The sequence below is a fragment of the Geotrypetes seraphini genome, chromosome 12, assembly GCF_902459505.1.
Source record: "Geotrypetes seraphini chromosome 12, aGeoSer1.1, whole genome shotgun sequence".
Taxonomy (NCBI): domain Eukaryota; kingdom Metazoa; phylum Chordata; class Amphibia; order Gymnophiona; family Dermophiidae; genus Geotrypetes; species Geotrypetes seraphini.
The window spans coordinates 83,653,970-83,678,773 of NC_047095.1; the positions used below are offsets into that span (position 1 = coordinate 83,653,970).

At 41.7% G+C, this 24,804-nt stretch overlaps 1 protein-coding gene across 1 annotated transcript in view; it reads right to left on the minus strand.

The window, feature by feature from the left end:
- NCF2 (neutrophil cytosolic factor 2) overlaps nt 1-24,804 on the minus strand; it is a 57,482-nt gene that overhangs the window by 15,205 nt on the left and 17,473 nt on the right. The window contains exons 3-9 of the mRNA XM_033915215.1: nt 21,431-21,539; nt 16,695-16,838; nt 14,989-15,096; nt 12,935-12,994; nt 8,426-8,469; nt 4,549-4,690; nt 4,037-4,102 (exon numbers count right to left, since the gene is read on the minus strand). Of these exons, the coding sequence (XP_033771106.1) occupies nt 4,037-4,102; nt 4,549-4,690; nt 8,426-8,469; nt 12,935-12,994; nt 14,989-15,096; nt 16,695-16,838; nt 21,431-21,539 (673 nt within the window). The remainder of the gene's footprint in view (nt 1-4,036; nt 4,103-4,548; nt 4,691-8,425; nt 8,470-12,934; nt 12,995-14,988; nt 15,097-16,694; nt 16,839-21,430; nt 21,540-24,804) is intronic.

The following is a 24,804-nucleotide window of genomic DNA, read 5'->3' on the forward strand; positions in this document are numbered from 1 at the left end:
GTCAAACCTCGCTTTACGAGTAACGCGGTTTGCGCTGCTCCCTCCCTTCACAACTGAGATGATCAGTGCTGCTGTCCACCTCATCCCCCCACTCCTTACCATATGTGTGCTGGTGCTGAAAGTGCCTGCCGCTGATGTTCAATGCTGGGCTGCTGTGGGGCCTTGAGCATCTGCGCATGCTCGAGGCCTTCTGGCTCTCACCCTTTCCTAGATGGCGTATGTTTAGGAAGCCTGCAGCTGCTCTTTGGTGAGTGCACATTAATGGGAAGGTTGTGGCTTGAGAGGCATTATGTAAAGAGCTTTTGAAGAGAACTGATTTCAAAAACCAATCCGTAACACATTGGGTGAGTGGTGTCAGGTCAAAAGCGCGCCGGGACAAAGGCGCGCGCAGACAATTGAGCGCAGCGCGGAGGCGCGCACTGCAGAAAATTACAGTTTTTACAGCTCCAATGGGGGGGGCGTGGGGGGAACCCGCCACTTTACTTAATAGAGATCGCGCCGCGTTGTGGGGGCGTTGTGGGGGGTGTGGGAGGTTGTAACCCCCCACATTTTACTGAAAACTTCACTTTTTCCCTGTTTTTAGGGAAAATGTTAAGTTTACAGTAAAATGTGGAGGGTTACAACCCCCCAAACCCCCCACAACGCCGGCGCGATCTCTATTAAGTAAACTGGGGGGGCTCCCCAACAAAAACCCCCGTCGGAGCCCCTAAAAACTGTAATTTTCTTCGACGCGCGCCTCCGTCTTGCGCTCAGTTGTCGGCGCGCGCCTTTGTCTTTTGCGGGATTGTCTATGAACCGGGTGAGTAGTAGTATTGGACTAGCGGGAGGTACTAGCAGACTAGTGAATGATGGGGGTCTCAGAACAGAAACAGCAGAATAGATGTGCATTAACAGAGATATGCATTGGGGGAGGACAGATGTATCATTGCAACATTGGCCTGCTTTTGGGATGTGGAACGAATCATCCAAGTTTCCATTACTTCCTATGGGGAAACTCGCTTTGATATATGAGCTCTTTGGATTACGAGCATGCTTCTGGAACAAATTTTGCTCGCAAACCAAGGTACCACTGTATTAGGAAAGAACTGGAAAACAAAACTGAGAATATTATCATGCCTTTGTATTGCTCCATGGTGTGATTGCACCTTAAGTATTGTGTACAATTCTGATCTCTGCATCTCCAAAAAGGTATAGCAGGGTTAGAAAAGGGACAGAGAAGTGTGAAGAAAATGATAAAGGGGATTAAATGACTTCCCTATACTTAAAGGTTAAAGAGACTAGAACTTTTTCTTAGAAAAGAGATGGCTGAGGGGAGATATGAGTGAGATCTATAAAATATTGAGTAGAATTGAACAGGTTGATGTGAATCGCTTCAATACTCTTTCCAAAAAATGCAAGTATTAAAGAGAAAGAATTGAAGCTACTATGTAGTAAATTTAAAGCAAATCGGAGAAAATATTTCTTCACTCATATGTAATTAAACCCTGGAATTCATTGCCAGAGAATATGGTAAAAAAACAAACAAACCAGGGTTCAAAAAAGGTTTAGACAAGATCCTAAAAGAAAAGTCCATAAAACCATTATTAAAATGGACTTGGGAAAATTATCTGCTTACTCTTGAGATCAGCAGCATAAAATCCATTTTACTCTTTGGGGATCTTGCCAGGTACCTGTGACCTGGATTAACTACGGTTGGAAACAGGCTACAGAGCTTGATGGAACTTTGGTCTGTCCTAGTATAGTGATGATTCCCATTACTTTCATAGAATGTCCTCTACACTTAGTACTAGTTGAAAGGGTTAACAACCATTCCGTTTACCCATTCCATTTCATTCATGTTTTATTGGCCTCTATCATATCTTCTCTTAATCACTCTTGCTTTCTCCTCTATGACCTTACCCTCATTCTCTTGATATCTCCTCCTGTTTGTTCCCGTCTCTACTCAATCACTTGTTCTCCAGTCCACTCTTGATTGCACCCTCACTCTCACAGTCTCTTGCTTTTGAATCTCTATGTCCCAATATTTACCCCTTTTTTTGCTTCCTCTCTGTCCCCCACTTTTAATATGGCACTCATGTTACATTACATTACCTTAGGGACTTCTATTCCGCCATTACCTTGCGGTTCAAGGCGGATTACAATTGGATTGTCCGGAGATTAGAAGTATTTAGGGATGTTGGCACTGCAATCTCGAAGCTGGGACTTTAGATCATTTATTATTCTATTGTCCATTTATTTTGGATTTTTGGAAATCAATATGGGGCCAAATAAATAATTTATTGGAAAATCCAGTGGCCGTATCATATGATACTATTTTATTTGGCATGTCAATGAAGGCAAAGAGTCAAATATCCTCAAAAAATAATAAGCTCTTGTTAATTATGACTGAAGTCGCCATTCAACAAATTACTTTTAATTGGAAGAATTTGAGTAGATTAAACTTTAATTTCTGGTGGAATTTTTTATGTCATATATATAAGATGGAACGAATAATAGCCATACAGAAAGGACAGTTTAATAAATTTAAAGATGTTTGGGGACCATTAACAGATTATTGTAATGAGTAAATAACACTTTTCCCTTATTTACATAATTGTCACTGAGAGGGTGGGGGTGGGGGGTTTGATCTTACATTAAGTGCTTGGATTAGTAGGAAATAATATATTATAAGATATACATAATTACATATGATATGGTAAGGGTGGGGGGGAAATTTCATTAATTTAAGATGATTGTAATAGAAATTCAAGTGATGTTTGTAAGTTTAAATGTTATTTATGTCTACACTTGTAAGTTGTAAAAATGAATAAAGAATTATAAAAAATAAAAATAAAAAAAGAAGTATTTAGGGAGTAGTTTGTACATTTCTTTGAGTTGCTAAGGATTACATCTGAGTTGTCATGATATTGGAAGTACATATGGAGTAGTAGCAGGCAATGCTTTGGACATTTCAGATTGTGTTAGTTCGGTTTTATGTGTTTTTTGAATAGAAGGGTTTTTATTTCTTTTTTGAAGGTTTTTGTAGTCTGTGGTCGTGGTCAATAGGATGTAGAGTTGTGGGTTGAGTGTTGCAGCTTGAGTGGCTAGGAGGTTGTCGTACAGTTTTTTTCTTTTGACATTTTTGGTTGGAGCGTGTGTGAATGGTGCGTGGGTTCTCATGTTCTTGACCTTTTCTTCATACACACAAAATATCTTATTCTTTTCTTTGCGCCCCCCCCCCCCCCCCATTCTTGATCTCCTATGAACACATAAAATCTCTTGATTTTTTTTTTCTCTATCCCTTCCCCTCAAAACTGCAGCATTACTGCAGGAGTCCAAGAAAGTGTTTACTAGCCTCTAGTTTATTAGTTGATCCTGTGCAGTAAAATGAACCAACCAGAGACAGGAGGCAGGGAATCAGCAGCACTAGTAAGCAGAGGCTCCTCCTACAGCCTTCCTTCTAGTGCCCACCTTGTTCTCAGCTTACGCTATTAGTATTGCAGATTGCAGCTCCTGCCCCTGCCTGTTAATTTGGATTCTGGAAAGGTTCAACTGAATGTTCTCAAGTCTTTCATGGATGCAACCTCATTTTAGCCCTCTAAAAATCACACTACCCCAGCAGGCTTCCTTCCTGCTATGCCTCTGCTCCAGACCAATCTGCACCCCCTCACTGAGTCATGCAGGCCAAGATGTATAATCAATATGTCCTGCAAGGACACAACTGCCCTACCATTTATTTGATGCAGATATGGTTCTGACCCACAGTTTGGGAACTATTGGTTTTGTCTTTCCAAGTCTCTGTGTTTCAATCTGTGTTTCAAAAAAAAAGGATTCTGCCCGCATGATATACAATGCAATGTAGCCCAGTTCTGTGTCAGAGCTGGTACTGGGGATACACTGCAGTGTGTGTCTGTGTCTATATGTATGTGTATATATATATTGTAACATTACAACTGTCTTTGTGTCTGTATGTGTTAACAATATTGTCCTGAAAGTGTTCTTTGTTCAGCATCCACATGGTTGCAGATTGCACACTTTACCATCCTAGCTCTCATACCTGCTGTGGCTGTGGCTGGATTCGCAGCTCCATTGGCTTCAGATAGTTATATGGAACAATCCCTTTCTAGAAAAAAAAAAAAAAAATGCAGTACGATTAGAGTGTGAGCAATGTAAAATATATTGCTTAAATTTCTTTGATTTTACCAACTGATGCAATTGAGCAAAAGTCCTATGAGACTCTTTCAGATACCCTGCCGGGTAAAGCCCATTGTACTGATCAGTCTGGGGAGCAATGGGTCATGCCAAGAAGACGTGCAATCTCTGTCTCTTATTATGACCAGCTTATGAGATCTGATCACGATAGAAGCTAATTTTCCTCTGCATGATGCTACTTGCTAAGTTTTAAATGCATAGACTAGGAATTTTGCAAAGATATGTTGTCTTCCACTTCTATCAACACCAATTAGGAAATTAACATAGTAACAATAATTATCATGGCCTGTGATATGTAAATGTACGTAAATTACCTTGCTTACATTTGAACATAGAAAGCAAAGTGCTTCTCAGTACCTTTCCATTGAACATGATGGTCGCCCAGTTATCTTCTCCTTTCGTCAGCATGAATACAATGTTCCCTGGAAGTACCTGCAACTCCTGTTCGGTTTCTGGGATGAACTCAAACAGAACTCTGTGTGGCTCCCCTTCCAGTGCTCTGAGGATGAAAATATAACCAGGTAAGGTACAGAACCACCTCCTCCATACCCTGCCCACTCCCAGTGCCCAACCAAGAGAGGTGATGTCATGATAATGGTGACATCATGTTATGCCATAGAGCAGTGATTCCCAACCCTGTCCTGGAGGAACACCAGGCCAATCGGGTTTTCAGGCTAGCCCTAATGAATATGCATGAGAGAGATTTGCATATGATGGAAGTGATAGGCATGCAAATTTGCTTCATGCATATTCATTAGGGCTAGCCTGAAAACCCAATTGGCCTGGTGTTCCTCCAGGACAGGGTTGGGAACCACTGCCATAGAGAATATTCTCTTTCATGGTGTTTCAGATAAATTATGTGAAAAGCTACAGCCATAAGGAAATTTCAGGTTTCCCTTGTTGCTTTTCTCCTCATCCGTCTCTTACACATCTTGTATTCTTCAACTTCATTCTCTCTTTTGCTATCCCTGAGCTATAAAGTTCCCATGCCATACCACTTTGAGCCACTCCTGGCTTTACTTTGAGCTTAATTAGCCACAAGCTCTGACATTCCTAAATTCAAACAGGAGTAATGGAAAACTTTTTACAGTTGGGGGACCAAACCAACCAACCTCCAGTCCTGCTCCCTAGTTGCTGATGGTTTGTGGGGCAGAGTTGATTAGACCATGGACCCAGTGGTACCCCTGTTTCTGTTATTCAAACTCCAGAATCTAGCAGAATGTCTCAAGCTGCAACTCAGCCTCTTCAGTCCCACTTCTGGCTCCTGGTCTCTGTGTCAGTGTTTCTTGGCTCTGTTTTTTGTCCCTCTGTCTATTGGATGGTCTATCTGTTTCCTGGTTTCTCTCTGACTCTTAGGGAGGTTTATTCTTTCTTCCTCCTCTCTCTATTTCTCTCTGTATCATCCTTCTTCTCCTGCCCATTAATTATATTTCCCCGGGTTTTAGTTCTGTGTATATAACATTTATGACCCACTTTAATGTTTTGTATTGCTTCCTAAATAGGAATTGTGTGAGAATCCTTCAAACATCTTTATCATGGTGGAATGCTTTGAAAACTAAAATAACAACACAGAAAAGGAAGCCATGAAGGCTGCTACAGGACTAGATCCTGTCTGAGCCTTAGAGCTACATGAAAATGCTTCATTCTCTATGTCTGCAATGCAAAGGGAGATGAAAGCGCGGCTAGCTTCTTCTGATATATTTTGATCTGCGCGTGCTATTTGCAAAACAGATCTACTGCTACTGCTTTTCAAGGGTTTTTTGAAATCTATTGGCCTAAAAGAAGTTTGAGATCAGAAAACAGTATGAAACTGTGTTTAAAGGGTAGAATGCCAATCTCCCACATTAAGATTGGTGCGGCCATGTTGTGGGTAGCGGGTGCAAAGCTTTGAAATGCTCTGCCAGGGATGAATTTTAAGAAAATGTTACAAATCCAATTGTTAATGCTTTCTTGTGTTGAGATTTTATATTTAGAATGGGACTGAAAGTGTCTTCTGTGACTGCTGACTGCTTTTTAAGGTATGGTGATTTGTAACAATTGAAATATGTATGTTTCGATTAACATTTTATGCTTGTTATTATGTAAACCGTATAGGTAATATACAGTATATAAATAAATACAGTGGTGCCTCGCATAACGAACGCCTCACACAACGAACGCTGCACACAACGAACTTCATGTCTTGATTCACACAACGAACTTCGTTTCACACAACGAACTTCACACAACGAACTTCGTTTCACACAACGAACTTCGTTTCACACAACGAAGTCGCCCAAGCTGCCGATGTATTGCATCCTTCCGCGCAGGCACTGCAGGCAGTCGTTAGTCACTGCGCTTAACTTAAGCACGTATCGCGGCAATCATTCTTCATTACGAATTAAATCACGCACGCACGCACGTATCACAGCAGTCGTCCTTTTAAGATAAACTCAATATTTTTTATATATCATGGCTTCTAAAAAAAGCAGGAAGGTGATTTCTGTTGAAATGAAACGGGAAATAATTAGAAGGAGTGAATGTGGGGTAAAACAGTGTGACCTCGTCAAAGAGTTTGGCCTCAGCAAGACCACCATTTTCACCATTTTGACAAATTTATCTTTTTTTATGTCATCTTAGCATATTTTATGCTGCAGAACGAATTATTTTTTTTAACATGTATTGTTATGGGAAAACGCGTTTCACATAACGAACTTTTCGCATAACAAACTTGCTCCTGGAACGAATTAAGTTCGTTGTGTGAGGCACCACTGTAAATAAATAAATAAGGTTAAATTGCAAATGACTTGTGGGTTTTGTTTGAGTCTCTAGTGGCTGAAGCAGGATACTGCAGTAAGAGTCAGCCATAAAAGCCAGTGGCTAAACAAAGGTGTAATAGAAAATCTGAGAGTTTGCAGGCTGCTAAAGCAAACATACTGCTCTAAGTCACAAGGATCCAGCACAAGGGATTGTCATTGTTCTAGGATCTGTTAGCTCAGGGGTAGGCAATTCCGGTCCTCGAGAGCCGGAGCCAGGTCAGGTTTTCAGGATATCCACGATGAATATGTATGAGATGGATTTGCATGCACTGCCTCCTTGAGATGCAAATCTATCTCATGCATATTTATTGTAGATATCCTGAAAACCTGACCTGGCTCCGGCTCTCGAGGACTGGAATTGCCTACCCCTGTGTTAGCCTATTAAAAAAAGATTCAGGATGCTTTGGGATGAAAACTAGACCAAGACAAGATTCTCTTAAGTGCCTCGGAAGAGTATGTTTGCTTCCAAACCAGTGCTTGGCCTAGCCCTTGGAAACTGTGATCCCTTCATAAACAGTAAAGCCTTGGTTTGCGAGCATAATTTGTTCCAGAAGCATGCTTGTAATCCAAAGCACTCGTATATCAAAGCAAATTTCTCCATAGGAAATAATGGAAACTCAGACGATTTGTTCCACAACCCAAAAACTTTAATACAAAATACTATATGTACTTGTATTGCAAGACCTCGCTCATTTAGAACAGTCACTATACTCCTGCAGCGTCAGAGAGAGAAGAACCATCGGCTCAGTTGTGATGATGTGACGCATGTATATTGTATGTACTCGTATTGTAAGACTTTGCTTGTTTAGAACAATCACTCACTCGAGGCATCAGAGAGAGAAGAACCATCGGCTCAGTTCTGATGTGTGTATACTGTATGTACTTGTATTGCAAGACTTTGCTTGTTTAGAGTAGTCACTACACTCCTGCAGCATCAGAGAGAAGAACCATTGGCTCAGTTGTGATTTTGTGACGCGTGTATACTGTATGTATTCGTATTGCAAGACCTTGCTTGTTTAGAACAGTCACTATACTCCTGCAGCGTCAGAGAGAGAAGAACCATCAGCTCAGTTGTGATGTGGGTATACTGTATGTACTTGTATTGCAAGACCTTGCTTGTATATCAAGTTAAAATTTAATAAAATGTTTTGTATGTCTTGCAAAACACTTGTAAACCAAGTTACTTGCAATCCAAGGTTTTACTGTACTTGAAATCTTCTAGTCTCTCCCCCTCCCTTTATCAATCAGAACATAGTCACCAGAAGAACAGATCATTGTTACTTATCTTGATGCGGCTGGCACTAAAGCCAAGAGTTACTCTTACATAGGACACAGTCTTCAGTCTTACTGCTGTAGTAATGAGGGTCATGCCAAGGGAAGGGGTGGGAGCTTGGATAGACAAGTGTGACTGACAGCAAGGAGAGGGTGGTACTAACTTTAGGATTTCTGGAGTCTTTGGTCTAGGTGGCAGTTCAATAGCCTGCAAAATATATAAATACACTATATGAGACATAAGAGAGCTTTTAGAATAAGAAATCAACACAAAATATCTGTAAGGAACTATCTGGAGAAGAGGAGTATTCTGGGGGTTAGAGAAGTCGGTGTTCAAATCCCACTGGCACTCATTGTGACCTTGAGCACATTACTTACCTCACCATTGCCTCGGGTAAAAACTTTGGGTCTGCGCATCCTATTTTTGACCTATGGGTCATGTGGTAGTTTGCACACACTAATGTGCATGAGTGCATGCTAAGCTCTAATAAAAGGTTCCCTTAGATTGTAAGCCCTCCAGGAAGTTTCAAGTTTATTTAAAATTTCTTATACCGCCCAATCAGCCTTCTAGGCGGTGTACAAATTTCTAAAAACAAAGGACAAATTTTAGCTAAAATACAAGTTTGAAGTGACAATACGTCACCAAACTATAACTATAAAAACTTTTAAAAACTATTAAAAACACAGACAAACAAGAACATAAGATAAAAGGCAAGAACTACATTAGGCAAAGTAAAAGAAAACAGGGAAATGCCTCCTGTACTTGAACGTAACTTACCTTAAACTATCGGGGAGAAAAGACATGAGGCAAATTCAAAAAAAGCAAGGGTTAGAGCAAATGTTTAAAATAAAAGTAAGAAACACTACTAGAAATTGTAATGATGGCTTCTCCAGTACCTCTTTTCTTCTCTCTTAAGATATTGAGAAAAAAAAGGTTTGTGACTATTCCCCCACCCCCCTTTTTACAAAACCATGCAAGAAGTTTTTAGCGCCGGCCAATGTGTTGAATGCTCTACGCTGTTCCAATGGTTACAGGGTTCCTATGAGCGTCAGAGCAGCGCAGAGCATTCAGCACACCAGCCAGCGCAAAAAAACCTCTTGCACAGTTTCGTAAAAGGGGAGGTATATTTACTAAAAGATTCAGTTAGAGTCATTAGAGTTAGTATAAGTAAAACAAAAGTTGAAGACAACTCAAGAAAATACTGACTGGAGACAAAAGGGCAACGGATGCTGATGTAAAAATGTCACTCTGGTCTCCTGATATATCAAAAGGCCTCCTCCTAGGGAAAAGGACAACAGGCTACCTGAAACTTTGAACTAGTTTTTACATTTCCTTTCTTACTGTAGCATTACAACGTAACTATTTTTTAAAACATTTATAAAGCAACCTTCAACAAATTATACACAGATATAGATGGTAAATCTTTTCTTCACAAGGCTTACAATTTAAGGGCTCCTTTTACAAAGCCATGGTAGAGGTTTCTACCACGGGCGGTGAGATAAATGCTCTGACACTCATAGGAATTCTATGGCGTCAGAGTATTTACCTCGCCGGCCTGCGGTAGAAACCTCGACCACGGCTTTGTAAAAGCCAGCATAAGTGAAGCAATTGGAGATAGTGGTTTGTCTGAGGTTTAGAGAATGACACGGGGACAAATTTTTCACCGTCCCTGCGGGAACTCATTTTCCCATCCCGTCCCGGTGAGTCCTTTCCCTGCCCCATTCCTGCAAGCTCTGTCCTCATCTGTACAAGCCTGAAATACTTTAAAATCATAAGTGTTTGAGGCTTGTGTGGTTAAGGCTGAGATTACAGGAAGGGGGGCACAGACAGGGACAGCGATCCACAAAGATCCTTACATTCTGTAAGTGCGGCATTGTTGAAAACAAAGGCTAACCCTAAACATGTAGATATGAACGCCATGATTTTTTCGTGTGCAGGAGTTAAGTTATGGAATGGCCTTGTTGGCCAGATTAAACAATGTGGAGAGAGGAATTCCTTTAGGAAAATGTTAAAGACCCAACTATTTGTGAGCAAATGATTTTATGTTAGACTGAATATGTATGTTTTGATGGTATTGATGCATTTTCTAGGCAATTGATTTTATGTTTGACTGAACATGTCTGTTTTATTTTCTTATTTTTGCATGGATTCTTAACTTTTTATGTATGTAACTCCTTGTAAACCATTTTGGATAAAAATGGTATAGAAATTTAATAAATAAATAAACCTTTAGGGGACGGGACTGGGAAATTGAGTTCCTGCAGGGATGGGGAAAAATTTGCCCCCATGTCATTCTCTACTGAGGTTACAAGATGCAAAAATGGGAGCAGCACGCTCTGAACCCTGATGGTCTATTACCCCATTATTCTTAGTCCCTCCCCTTCCCACAGACTCTGTCCTTCTCCTCTGCACCCTACTGATTACGAGGATTGATCCCTCAGATCTTTTCAATATAATTGCCTCATGGTTCCTTCATTCCACGTAATCAGGCTTGATACCATCAAAGCAAATGTTTTCAGTGTTGTGGCTCCCCCACATATCTCTAAGACTAGAACATTACCATCTGAAATTTAAATAAGAACTAAAAACTTTTCTATTTCATGATGCCTTCAATCGTGTATCTATATCTAACTTATGCCAACCCTTGCCTTCACCCTTACAAAGAGCAGGGCACAAACCACGCTGAATGTTCTCGCTTGATCGATTGCTAACTAATATGATACTCCCCCCCCCCCCTCTTTCTTTGCCTGTCTCTTTCTGATTGAATTAATGTAGTTCCTTTACATTCTCAATATTGATATTTTATATTTATGAACCACTCAGATAGCTTGCTCTTGAGATGTACTGTATATGTATCGAAATAAACTTGAAACTTTGTGCTTCTTCTTTACTTTCTTTAATTCTGATGCAATTTGTGTCTCAAACCTCTGTTAAATTGTTCAATGCATCCTTTATCCTTCCTGTGAGGAAATACTTCTCACTTTATGAAGCAATACTCTCGTATGAAAATTCCTTGTCCTACAGAAGGGATTCTCAACCTTGGTCCTCAAAGGTAAAGAGTCAAACAGATCCCATCTCAAGTCATATTTTAAAGCAAACAAAGCATACAAATTACCCCAGTTCTTAGATCAAGGGTATGGAAATATATACGATAGTATTTGATGAATAGTAATTGTGGATGTCTTGAAAACCAGATCTTAATATGTGATCTTGAGCACTAGAACTGAAAGCTCCTGTCCAAGATGTTCTTTCTCACTGAAATATGATTGCCTTTTTTTGTATCACTTATATCCTTGAGCTCTTTGAATTGTCCTTCCCCTTCGCCCATCCCATCTCTAGAATATAAACAGACTTAAGATATCCAGTTTCAACTCATGGGCCTTATCATACAGAGAATAAACCATCTTGGCGCCCTTTTTCGGAATTACTACTACTCCATTTAAATTTGCAAAAGTACAATGTTCAGTTGAGCACAGAATTCTAGATGAGGTCTCTGCAATGGTTTGTACAGTCAGAAAAAAAAGAAACAAATGCAAAGCTTACCAAACAGATGTCTAAATATTTGCATTGAGGGAGGAGTAACACAGCAAAATGTGAACAAGGAAAGCCAAGGTTCAAAGTCCATTGATCAGTGTCATAGCAAGGGTAGGAGGTGCCCGGGTGGTGGCACCCCCACCATGCTCTCCTCTTTGCCCCCCCCAGCTCCTTCCACACCAAACTCCTCACACCTCCTCTCCACCCCCTGCTCCTCCTATGCCAATCTTCCCCGCTCCTTCTGTGTCCCCATACCACACTCAGGTCCTCACCCCCGTACCTCTTTATATCTTCACCAGAGCAAGCAATTTCTCTGGCCTGCTGCTTGCATTGGCGTCGGCTTTCCTTCTGATATCACTTCCTGGCCCCATGACCCGGAAGTGATTTCAGAGGAAGCCAGGCTGGCGCAAGCAACAGGAAAGAGTAGTTGCACTGGCAAAGATTTTAAACAGGTATGGGGGTAGGGAAGGGAGGATGTGAATATGGCATAAGGGGGGGTGGAGAAGTGTCAGCGCCCCCATCAAGACAGCACCCAGGGCCAGTCGGCCGGCCACCCTCACTCTTTGCTATGCCACTGCCATTGATGCTCCTTTGGATCTTAGGCAAGTCATTTCACTCTCCAGTCAAGTACAAAGTAAGGTGGTAATTTGCAGCAGCAACAGCTACCAGCATTTTTATAGTCAGCAGTTCCAGGTTGTTGCCCTGAGTCTACCCAACTCTGCTCCTCCATTATTTGAATTGTGGTGGAGCAGCGAGACGGACTTTCAACCTACCACTATCTGCATAAGAACTGAAAATCAAGGGATAGTGGCTGGCCGTTGTTAAATGAGTAAATCCTTTCGAAAAATGACCTGCTAGATTGTTAGTGGTTTCCAAACCTGTCCTAGGGAAATCCCAGCCAGTTAGGTTTTCAGACTACTTGCAATGAATATTAATGAGTCAGATTTGCATGCACTGGAAATGGTGCGTGTAAATCTAACTCATGAATATTCATTGTAGATATTCTGAAACCTGCTTGGCTGGGGTTTCCCCAGGACAGGTTTGGGACCCAGGGGACAGGGAAATTCAATAGTGAACCTGAATTGAATTCAGCTTGAGCTATGAGCTAATAATATTAAATAAATAAACAGAGTCAGACCTGAGGCTGCAGTGGGGCAAATCCTGAGAAATTATCTTTGTCAACAACAGATGCTACAACCTAAAAGAAAAGAAGAAATGTTATTTCCTTACGATCCCCTTTGTCAGTTCTTAAGCTCTTTCTTTTATCTCTTTTTGTATTGTTTCTTTAGGGTTAAACTACATGTTCAGCATAGAAAATGGAAATTTTCCTTCTATCTACAAAATAGAAGAGCTCAGACATCAAACCTAAGAGGCTAGTGGTGGGGCCAGCAGGAAGGTGCAAGGAAGGGACTGTGCTGAGAAGGTGCAAGGAAGGTGGTAGGCTGAGATGAGGCGAGTGTGGCTGATCTTGGGCCTATATCCAACAGGGCTGTTCCACTGCCTTTTTCCTAAAGTCACACTGACAGCAAGAGAAATGCTTAAGCGTTCATCTTCTCCTGTTATTGTGAGGCCAAGTCCCATTGTCTGAGGCAACGGGAAGTGATGAACACTGAAGCATCTCTCCTTGCTAGTGTGACATCAATGTTTGAAAAGGAGGAAGAAGTGGGACGACACTGTTTGTATCATGAGCGTTTACTTGCAACAGCCAAGAGATTTTTCCTCTGTTTAAATAGACAACCCATTCCCATTGTTTCTAGTCTGGTCTTTGCAATAACAGCCCTTCTCACCTTCTCTCAGTACCTGAATCTCAATGGAGGTTTATATTTACCAACTAATTGTTTAGCCCAGTACATTAACGGGTGCTAGAATATATGTGTAGACTCAGGCATTTCTTTCTTTCTTTCTGTATGTTTGTCTTTATTTCTCTTTTCCTGCCCTCTTTCTTTCTTTCTGTCTCACTCCATGGCCCCCTATCTGTCTGTCTTTTTTTTTCTGTCTCTTTCCCCCTGCCTGTCTTCCATTCTCCCTTACTTTTACCTCCTCCCTGTCCAGCAGCACCCCTTCCCTGCTCCCCATATCCAGCCTTCTCCTTTCCTTTTACCTCCCCCATCCAGTAGTACCCCCTTCTCCCTTTCCTTCTCCCTGTCCAGCATCCGCTGGGCCGTGCATCTTCAGGGCTTTTGCTAGGATGGCTCAATTCGTATTATTGAAATGGGCCGGCCTAGCAAATGTCCCACGGTCACACAGCTCCATGGGAGTGACAGAATGGGTGTAGGCATCAGTGACGGAGGAGGAGGAGGCTGACACTATGCTCTCTATTCCTCGCCCGTCTCGGCAGCAGGTTCCATTGGTTACCATCGGTTACCATCGGTCACTGAGAGGTTGGGCCTCTCAGTGAGGTCGGTATGGCAGCGTTGGGGTATTGCAGTTTGTTGCTGCCTTTGTCTAAAGTTGAAGCCAGAGGTGGAGAGCCCGACTGGCTGCCGAGGTTTTGTTCCCGAAACAATCTTTCCTCTCAGGCAGGGACGTTGCTGGGGAAACATGCGCAGGCTCCTACTGCTCATGCAGGGACATGGCACCACGGAGGCACGGGAACATGGGGATTGAAGTGCACATGCGCCCTATGGGTATTATTATAGCGGATGAGGGAGTGGGATATGGCATGAAGGAAAGTGATAGGAAGCCCAGAGTAACCATGGATTAGGGAAATCGTGAAATTTAAATAAGAACTAAAGACTTCTATTTCATGATACCTTCAGTCATGTATCTACATCTAACTTTTTCATACCCTTGCCTTCGCCTCTGAACCTTCCACTACATCTCCCACATCTGTCCTGCACACCTACTTCAGACACCACCCCATTGGTGACACTGACCCAAACCTTCCCCTTACACCCACACTCAATACCATGCCACCTGTGCACCCAACCCTCCCTCAACAATCTGACATACTCCACGCCTCCACTGTATCAATTTCCCTCTTACACAACTCACACATACTTCTCTCAGTCCTCTGCACCATATCTCCTCCCACCCCCTCCCAACTCCTTCCCCAGATACCCTGAATCCCATAAATATCCCCACACATAACTAGCTCTCAAGGGAGGTGGATCTTCCAAGCTTATCTCCCTTGAGAGCACATAGTAGAGCAGCTTCTAATGCACAGTAAAATGAAATGAAAGAATCACATACCACGGCTTTGCCAAGGAGATCCTTCTTCTCCAACTGAGCCACTTGTTTTTCATTTGGTCTGAACATCCTCCCCACTGGAATCTCCACTGCATCATACACTTTTTGCTTCTGTTCCACAGACGTTACCATAATTTTTATACAGTGTAAAATGGAGTGAAAAAATTATGCAGTTTTTCTTCTTCTTTTTAGCTTTTTATTATTATTATTTTTATTTATTTAAAAACAACTTGTAGTCTGCCTATACCTAGGCAGGTTCCAAAATACACACATACAGTATTTAAAAACATACCATCAAAGAAAGCCAACATCAGCAACAGTCTGCAACAACATTACAAATTTGCTGGTGGGGTAAACAGGTGGGTACAGTAGGTTTTAGGGGAGTTTTGGAGGGATCACCATATAATATACTGGGGGGGGTTATGGTGTGCACCTGGCACCCTTAATGTGATGTTCACAGCAGTGCCCCCTAGGGTGCCCCACTGCTCTCCTGTCATGTCTGTGTGGCCAGTCCATTAAAAATGGTGGCCCCTCCTACATGCAAATGCCATGTTTTGGCTATTTTTAATTCCCCCCCCAAAAAAAAAAAAAAAATATATATATTAGATGTCTAGCTGGACAAAACATCTAGCTGGGCCTTTATAAAAAACGATGTGAGTTCAAAAAAGACTCATCCAATTTTTGGACATTTTTCTCAAAATGTCCAGATCTGACTTAGATGTCCTATCAAACATGCCCCTCATTGTGTGCCCAGAACTATTAACCTAGCATTTATTAACCATAACTAGATCTAAAAGCTTAGGTCATATTTGTACAGAAATATATCGACTGGGAAGAATGTTGAGGTCCGAGGGTGGGATGACTAGGGAATTGAAAGTGCACTATGCTGTGACGAGGGCTACAATGTTCTCAATAACTGGAGTGGAAATGTGGAATGCACTAACAAGGAACTCATGACTCTGTGCTGATCGTGTAAATTTCAAGAAGTTGCTGAAAACACAGTTATTTGTTAATGCATTTATGTAATATTTCTTAGCAGTTAGTAATGAAGATGTAAAGTAAGATGTTCTTGTCTGCGTAATGATATTTGTCTTAATGATATGCATCTTTCATTGGAAACCACTTGGTAACAGGCGGTATATACATTTTTAAAATAAATAAATAATACATTTTGCATCGGTGCATAATTTTCTAGTATTTTAGCACTATCATTCTCTAATATGTGGTGTTATTCGTGCTACAGATAAAAAGAAGCAGTGTGAAAGCTTAGACAGGCTCAAAAGGGGGTTTATTCAAATTCATCCATATAAAAAAAGGTGGTACCAGGTGTAAAATATCCTGGCTGTCACAAAAAGCTATAATTTAGCCCGACATGTTTTGGCAACTTAGCACCTGCATCAGGGGCCTAGTTTAAATTAACCCCCTCTTCTACTAAACCATTCTAGTGGTTTTAGCGCAGAAAGCCGCACTGCTCCCGACGCTCATTGAGTTCCTATGAGCATCGTGAGCAGCGCGGGCCATTCAGCATGGCTCTCTGCGCTAAAACCACTAGCGCGGTTTAGTAGAAGAGGCCCAAGTGGATATGTTATCTGACCCACAATTAATATATGATTCTACCGTTTTGAGCCTTTCTAAACAGCCACACTGCTTCTTACTTCGCAGCTGGTGATTATTTCTCCTTTTTTGCGATTGCCATTCACGCTACATACCAAAATGCATTCCAGAGCCTTGTCAATTTTGTTGTGCCTTGATTCGGTACTTTCTGTCTTTAAACTCACTGCTAGTCTTAGATTCTCTTCAGCCTTCCACCAGTCCTGAAGGAAAGCGTGCGCTAAAGCCATGTTGTAAAGTATCTATAAGGACATGAAAAATATTTGCCTAATTGCACTGCAAGAACATGCATCAAAACTTGGGTTACTTTTTCCTTATTTAAGAAATGTACTTCCCTTATATTCAGGCCTTACTACTGTGGTCTGAGGAAGGATATCCAATATTCTACTTTATATTTTAGAGATACATATCTAAAGTTATTTTTGCTGTATTTCTTTGACAAGAAGTTTATTTTCTTATAAAATGTTGTTGAAAAATATAAATAAAGGATTAAAAAAAAACATCTTGGGTTACTATCTGGTACAAGCTCAGTGAGACCAGCTCATTCATGTCATGTCTTGTTACTCAGAGACATGCTATAAGCCTAGTGGATCAATGATAGTGCTTCAGTTGTGGAACTAGATCTTTTTACTCCCCAGTTTAACTGGGGCTGGAGCAAGTTTGGCCCAACCATTAGGCATGATTAGGCAGTTGCCTAGGGCAGCAGCTTCTTGTGGGTAGCAAAGAAGAGGTCCTGACACCAACCACACAAACTATAAGAACCTTCAGCACATACTTTAACCTATATTTTTTAGGGATATGAAGTTAATTGAGGGGGTAGTAAACAGGGACATAAGCAAAACCCATTTTGGGGGAGTAGGATTGGCCAGCAGGGGCCAAATATGTCCTATCAATCCCTCCCCCTCATGTTTCCAAGTTTCTTTATTCTTTGATATACTGTTTATCAAATATATACCATCAGCCAGAGGTTCACTGCCAGAGCTTCTACCCATGCTGCAGAAGCAGTGAGAAAGCTGGCAGAATGCTCCAACCTTCAACATTAGCACTTCTGAATCCGCACATGTTCAGTTTAAATGCATGAACTGAGCATATATATACTGTAAGTGCTGGAATTGGTGGCTGGTGCACCCCATCAATTTCCTGCTGCTCATGAATCATCTTGAGCATCCCCACCAGCCCTAAATCTGGTGCTGCATTTTTTGAAGGGACACTGAGCTCAAACTGGAGGGGGGGGAGGGGGACTAGGTCCCCAAAGCCTATTCCCTAGACGCAAAGATGAAAGTTTGCCTACAGCATCCACCACACGTGCAACTGCTCTGAGCTGGAGATGCTACAAAGCAGTGCCTTCCGGGTTTAGAACGCCAAAAACAGTGTCCCCTCCTGATGAAGAGCCGAAATTCGAGTCAGGGGGCCAAGGATTACGATATGGCTAATTAAATGAGTTTATTTGAAAGTTTCAGCATACTAGAGCACTGCACTTTAAAACAACTGTGGTTACCAAATATTCATCTTCCCAGCCCCTTCAGATAAGTGATATTTATTTATCATTTATTAGTATTATGAACATTTAATGGTTGGGTTAGGGACAGTGAAGGCAATGATGGTCCCTTTATTAACCACAGTTTGGTGATAATACTGAATTATTGGTTATATGGTCTGAGCACTTCACATGATAATTATTATTTATATTATTATCAGTTAAATTAAGAGCTGTGATTAAAGAGGTGTCAGTTGAGTTATTCATCACAGAATAATATTGGTTATCTCCCTAGTCTATGGAATATAACATAAAAAATAAAATAAAAAAATCTCTTGGCCTTTGCCAGCACTGTTTTAACTGAGTTGGAAGAAAAAGCCTGTAAGGTGGTCTGTAACAAATGATAAATGACAACCACCAGGCCACAAAAAAGCATAGCTACAATCATTGTAGTACAGTGGTCTCAAACTCAAACCCTTTGTGGGGCCACATTTTGGATTTGTAGGTACTTGAAGGGCCGCAGAAAAAATAGTTAATGTCTTATTAAAGAAATGACAATTTTGCATGAGGTAAAACTCTTTATAGTTTATAAAACTTTCCTTTAACAGTTAAAAGGAAAGATATATAAACTATGAAGAGTTTTACCTTATGCAAAATTGTCATTTCTTTAATAAGACATTAACTATTTTTTCTGCGGCCCTCCAAGTACTCTATTTTTTCTGCAGCCCTCACTTTTAAAGTTTAATATCTTTTCTTTCTCAAAAGTGACACATTTCAATCACTATATTGAAAATAAAATCATTTTCCCTACCTTTGTTGGCTGGTGACTTTATTTTTCTGTGCTTTTAACTATGTTTCCAGGGCCTTCTTGTCCTTTGACTGTTTTTCTCTCCGTCTTCACTTTCTGCCTTGATCCATCTTTGGCATTAACTTAATATTCAATTTTTCTGCTTTCTTTTCAAAATCTACTTTTCCATGTCTTACCTTCCCTTCTATCTCTCTCTTCTTCCGTCCCTATTTCCATGGTCTGACATCTCTTTCCTTCCTTTCTCTCCCTCCCTCCTTCCTTCCTTTCCCCTGGTCTGGCATCTGTCTCCTTCCCTTCCCCCATGCCCTGGCATCTCTCTCCCTCCCCCTCCATGGTCTGGTATCTCCTTTCCTTCCCTCCCTCCCATGAACTTGGCATCTCTTGTTCCTCTCCTCTCCCTTGTCTTCCTTCTCCTTCCTTCCCTCTCTTTCCCCAATTGGGTGCAGCAGCAACAGAAGCACCATTTCCCTTCCCCCTTTCCTGTGCAGCAGATGCATTTCTCTCCCCCCTTACCTCCCTCTCTCTTTCCCTGTGCAGCAGCAGCAGCATTTCCCTAGAGTCCTCCTTTCCTATGCAGCAGAAGCATTTCTCTTTCCCCTCCCCTTCCATTCCCTTCCTTGTGGAGCAACAGCGTGTCTGGCCAGCTCCCTTGCTCAGTCGATCGTTCCATTCAAAGCCGCTTGTGGCAGCTCTTTGTGAAATCCGCGCCTGCATCAGAAGCCTCTCTGATGTTGTGACGTCAGAGAGGTTTCCGATGCAGGAGTGGATAGCGCGAGGAGCCGCCACCCATGGCTTTGAATGGAACAATTGACTGAGCAAGGGAGCCAGCCAGACACGCTGCTGCTCCACAAGGAAGGGAAGGGGAAGAGAAATGCTGGTGTGGATGGTGCGAGGAGCCACCGCCGGCCGCAGCTTTGACCAGAACAATCGACTGCAGCAATGAAGCAGTTGATCATTGCGTCCAGATCGCGGGCCGCAAAATAGCACCTGGAGGGCCGCGAGTTTGAGACCGCTGCTGTAGTACATTGAGAATGAGAGAGAACTCACTTGTCCTTTATAAGGTCCCACATGCAGTTAATAACTGAATATGATCTAATTGAGAAGGGGGTAAGTACCCAAAAAACTAAAGTTGGAGCTGATTCTGTCTTTAAAGACTAATGTGTCGCACCGATTCTCATGTCTAACTTTGGGCATCTGCTGAAACTTGGTATAAATGCTGGTGCCCAGGTCAGGCACAGTTACCCGGTATTCTATAATTAGGTACATAACTTTTGTAATCTCTCTGACATGCCTATGTCCTTCCCATGACCACATCCCCTTTTGAGATACATGCTATAGGTGTTGGACAGTGACACCCCACCTTATAGAATAGCACACAGCCAGATGCATGCACAAATTGTAATGAGTGCTAATTAATATCAATAATTGTTGATGGTTAAAAGCCTGTTAACCAATTGATTTGCATTCACATCTCAGTAGCGCCAAATTTGGGTGTCATATATACAATTCAGGGGTAAGTATAAAGTTGGGTACCAAACTTGATATAATTAGGCTGTAGGCCTGGGAAAAAAGTTGTCCTCTAGGAGGATCAGTGGGTGTAGCTCAGTGTAGCTATACAAAGTCTCTGGAAGAAAGGCAGGAGAAAGGAGATACAATAGAGAAATCTAAATACTCCTAAGGCATAAATGCACAAGAGTAGGCCTTTTTTTGAAGAACTAAGGCCAGTACTGGGCAGACTTGTACAGTCTGTGTCTGAATATGGCAATTTGGTTGAGGATGGGCTGGGGAGGGCTTTGATAGCTGGGATGGTTTAGATGGGCTGAAGTGAGCTTTGACGGAGACTTTAGTAGATGGAATCTAAGCAAAGTTCCAGGCAGAGCTTTGGATTCTGGTCCAGAAATAGCTAAGAAGGAAAATTTAAATTAAATCAGTAATTTAAAGAGTGGGTAAGGTTGGGCAGACTGGATGGACCATTCGGATCTTTATCTACCGTAATCTACTTTGTTATTATGTTACTCTTTCAATTGAAAGTAAGCTCTGAAATGAAAAAGGTGAAAGGAGACAGACTTAAAAATAATCTATTGAAATACTTCTTTACGGAAAGACTTCTGGATATCTATAATAAATATACATGTGATAGATTTGTGTACATTGACAACCCAGAGTATGCAAATCTGTCTCATGAATATTCATTATGGTTTTCCAAAAAATCCAACTGGTTAGGTGTGCCTCCAAGACTGGGTTAGGAAATATTGCATTAGATCTGTAGTTCCCAGTTCTAGTCCTCAAAGGCCACCGACAGATCAGGTTTTCGGGCTATCACTAATGAATATGCATGGGAGGCATTTGTATACAGTGGGGGTAGCAGGCATGCAAATTCCTTTCATGCATATTAATTGGGGATATCCTGAAAATCTGTAAGGACTGGAAGTAGAAACTACTAACTTAGATGGAGCAAACAGCCTATAAAGAGCATGAAAGATGAAATGTCTTTAAATCAAAGAATGTTTAGATTTCCTTCTTGGTAGATGCTCTACCTGTACCCTCACCTCAATGTTGTATAGCTTGAATTGCAAACCAAGAATCTTGTAGTCTATCAGCTGGTTTCCTCTCAGCTGTGTGAATGCCTCTGTAAAGTCTTGCAGACCTCTTTTATAGCTGGAGAAATAAGGAAAATTCACATATAAGAAAAATCTAGAAATGAATGAACCAGGATATTTTCATCCATGCCTCATGTTCAATACAATGAAGATTCCAGCTATGTGGATTTATTACTTACTTTTGCACTGATCATAAATTTCTGAGATTGAATTGTACTTCTGGAGCAGTGGCTCTCAACCCAGTGTTTGGGATACTCCTAGCCAGTCAGATTTTAAGAATTTCAACTATGAATATTCTTGATACTCATAGATTTTAATATAAGAGACTCGACTGCGGAGGGAGAGAGAGAGGGGGGAGCAGGCGCTGGATGGAAGTGGGAAGGAGAGAGAGAGGGGAGCAGGCGCTGGATGGAAAGAGAGAGGGAAGCAGATGCTGGATGGAAGTGGGAAAGAGAGAGAGGGAAGCAGTTGCTGGATGAAAGTGGGGATGAGCGAGAGAGGGTAGCAGATGCTGGATGGAAGTGAGGAGGAGAGAGAGAGGGTAGCAGATGCTGGATGGAAGTGGGGAGGGGAGCAGACACTGGATTGATGGAAGTAAGGAGGGGAGAGGGGACAGACACTGGACAGAAGTGAGTAGGAAAAAAAGGGGAAGATGCTGGATGGAAGTGGGGAGGAAAGGGCTTAGACACCGGATGGAAGGGGGTAGAGAAAGAAGGTACATGCTGGATGGAAGGCAGGGAAAAAGAAAGAGGATATATGCTGGATAGGGGAAGAGGACAGAGTTAGTGAGATACTAGAGGGGTGAGGGAAAGAGGAGGCAAGCTGTAGGTAGACACATTGAAAGGAGGGAAATTGAGGACTGGACAGTAAGATAGAATTTAATCTAGGTAGAGGCAGAAAATAAATTGAAGAAAACTAACAGGAAAAGGAGGAAAGAACAACAATCAGGAAATCCTAGAAAGAGTTAAGAGAAAACAAGGAAATTAGGTGTTATCTTTTTTATTGGACTAATTTTAATACTTTTTTTGACTAACTTTCAGAGACCAAATCTACCTTCCTCAGGTCAGAACAGGATACCATAACAGCGGTATATTGTTTTGAATCTGAGGCAATGGAGGGTTAAGGGCTCCTTTTGCAAAGCCAAAGTAGAGGTTTCTACCATGGGCTAGCAAGATAAATGCTCCAACGCTCATAGGAATTTTATGAGCATCAGAGAATTTATCTTGCCAGCCTAACTCTACTGCAGCTTTATAAAAGCCAGCATAAGTGACTTGTCCAAAATGTCAAGGAGCATCAGTGGGCTTCTCTGATTCTCATTCTGCTGCTCTAACCATTAGGTATAACTAATACAGCTAATACCTAATGTTTGGTAACTCAACAGAAAATTAAAAGCTAGCAGAGTTGAAGCCTAGTGGCCATTTGGCAACCTACTTAAATCATTGATAGATACATTATTTTATGGTGGCCAGTAGCCTCAGAATTTCTGTTACAGTACTGCTGAGCAAATCTGTTCATATCTTTTTTGATGCTTATGACTTCATTCAAAAATTTAATGAAGTTGATTGAAAAGACAAGCTGAAATATTTAAGATAAATGAGGAGGCTGGCTACGGAAAATCTTAAGGTATAGACTGTGTGACTAGCAGATGTACTGTATTTACTTTACCTTGCTTTTTTAAAAAGTGCCTAATAAGAGTGTGTATCCTTTTAGAAGCATTAAAAAAATCTTTATGTTTTATTTTTATTTTTCCATTTGAGAACCTTTTTTCACTTGTAAAACTGTGTAAATTTATATCTTGTACATATTGCCCTTAAATCTCACTCTTAAGCAGTCCACTCCACCTAGTTCCTATAGCTCTCTTCTACCATAGTAACATAGTAGATAACGGCAGATAAAAATCCAAATGGTCCATCCAGCCTGCCCAACCTGATTCAATCTAAAAAAAAAAATATTATTTTTTCTTCTTAGCTATTTCTGGGCAAGAATCAAAAGCTCTGCCCAGTACTGTGTTTAGGTTCCAACTATTGAAGTCTCCCTCAAAGCTCACACCAGCCCATCTACACCATCCCAGCCATTGAAGCCTTCCCCAGCCCATCCTCAACCAAACGGCCAAAAACAGGCACAGTCATAAGAACATAAGCAGTGCCTCTGCTGGGTCAGACCAGAGGTCCATCACGCCCAGCAGTCCGCTCACGCGGCAGCCCATCAGGACCAGGACCTGCATAGAATCCTCTATCTATACTCCTCAATCCCCTTTTCCTTCAGGAAATCATCCAAGCCCCTCTTGAAACCCAATACCTTACTCTGTCCTATCACACCCTCTGGAAGCGCATTCCAGATGTCCACCACCCTTTGGGTGAAGAAGAACTTCCTAGCATTGGTTCTGAATCTGTCCCCTTTCAGCTTTTCCGAATGCCCTCTCGTTCTTGTAGTTTTCGAAAATTTGAAGAACCTGTCCCTCTCCACTTTCTCTATGCCCTTCATGATCTTGTAAGTCTCTATCATGGCCCCTCTAAGCCTCCGCTTCTCCAGGGAAAAGAGCCCCAGTTTCTCTAATCTTTCAGCATATGAAAGGTTTTCCATACCCTTTATCAGTCGCATCACTCTCCTCTGAACCCTCTCGAGTATCGCCATATCCTTCTTAAGGTACGGCGACCAATATTGGATGCAGTACTCCAGATGCGGGCGCACCATCACCTAATACAAAGGCAGGATAACATCCTTCGTTCTGGTTGTAATACCTTTCTTGATAATACCTAGCATTTTATTCGCCTTCTTAGAGGCCGCTGTGCACTGTGCCAACGGCTTCATTCAGTCCATGCAAGTCTGCCCAGTACTGGCCTTAGTTCTTTACTATTTACTATTATTTTCTGATTCTAGATCCTCTGTGTTCATCCCACGCTTTTTTGAACTCTGTCATCATTTTCCTCTCTATCATCTCTCTCGGGAGCGCATTCCAGGCATCCACCACCCTCTCCGTAAAGAAAAATTTCCTTACATTGCTCTTGAGTCTACCACCAACTGGGACCCATAATTTCCCTTCAGTCAATATTCCCCCCCCCCCACCCATGCCCACCATTCCTCATCAAGCACGTGGCCAATTCAGGTCAAAGTACCTAGCTATAAACCCAAATAGTAGCAACATTCCATGCTACTGATCCAGGGCAAACAGTGGCTTCCCCCACGTCTGTCTCAATAGCAGACTATGGACTTTTCCTCCAGGAACTTGTCCAAACCTTTTTTTTTTTTTTTTTTTAAACCCCAGTTATATTAATCGCTCTTACCACATCCTCTGGCAATTCATTCTAGAACTTAACTTTTCT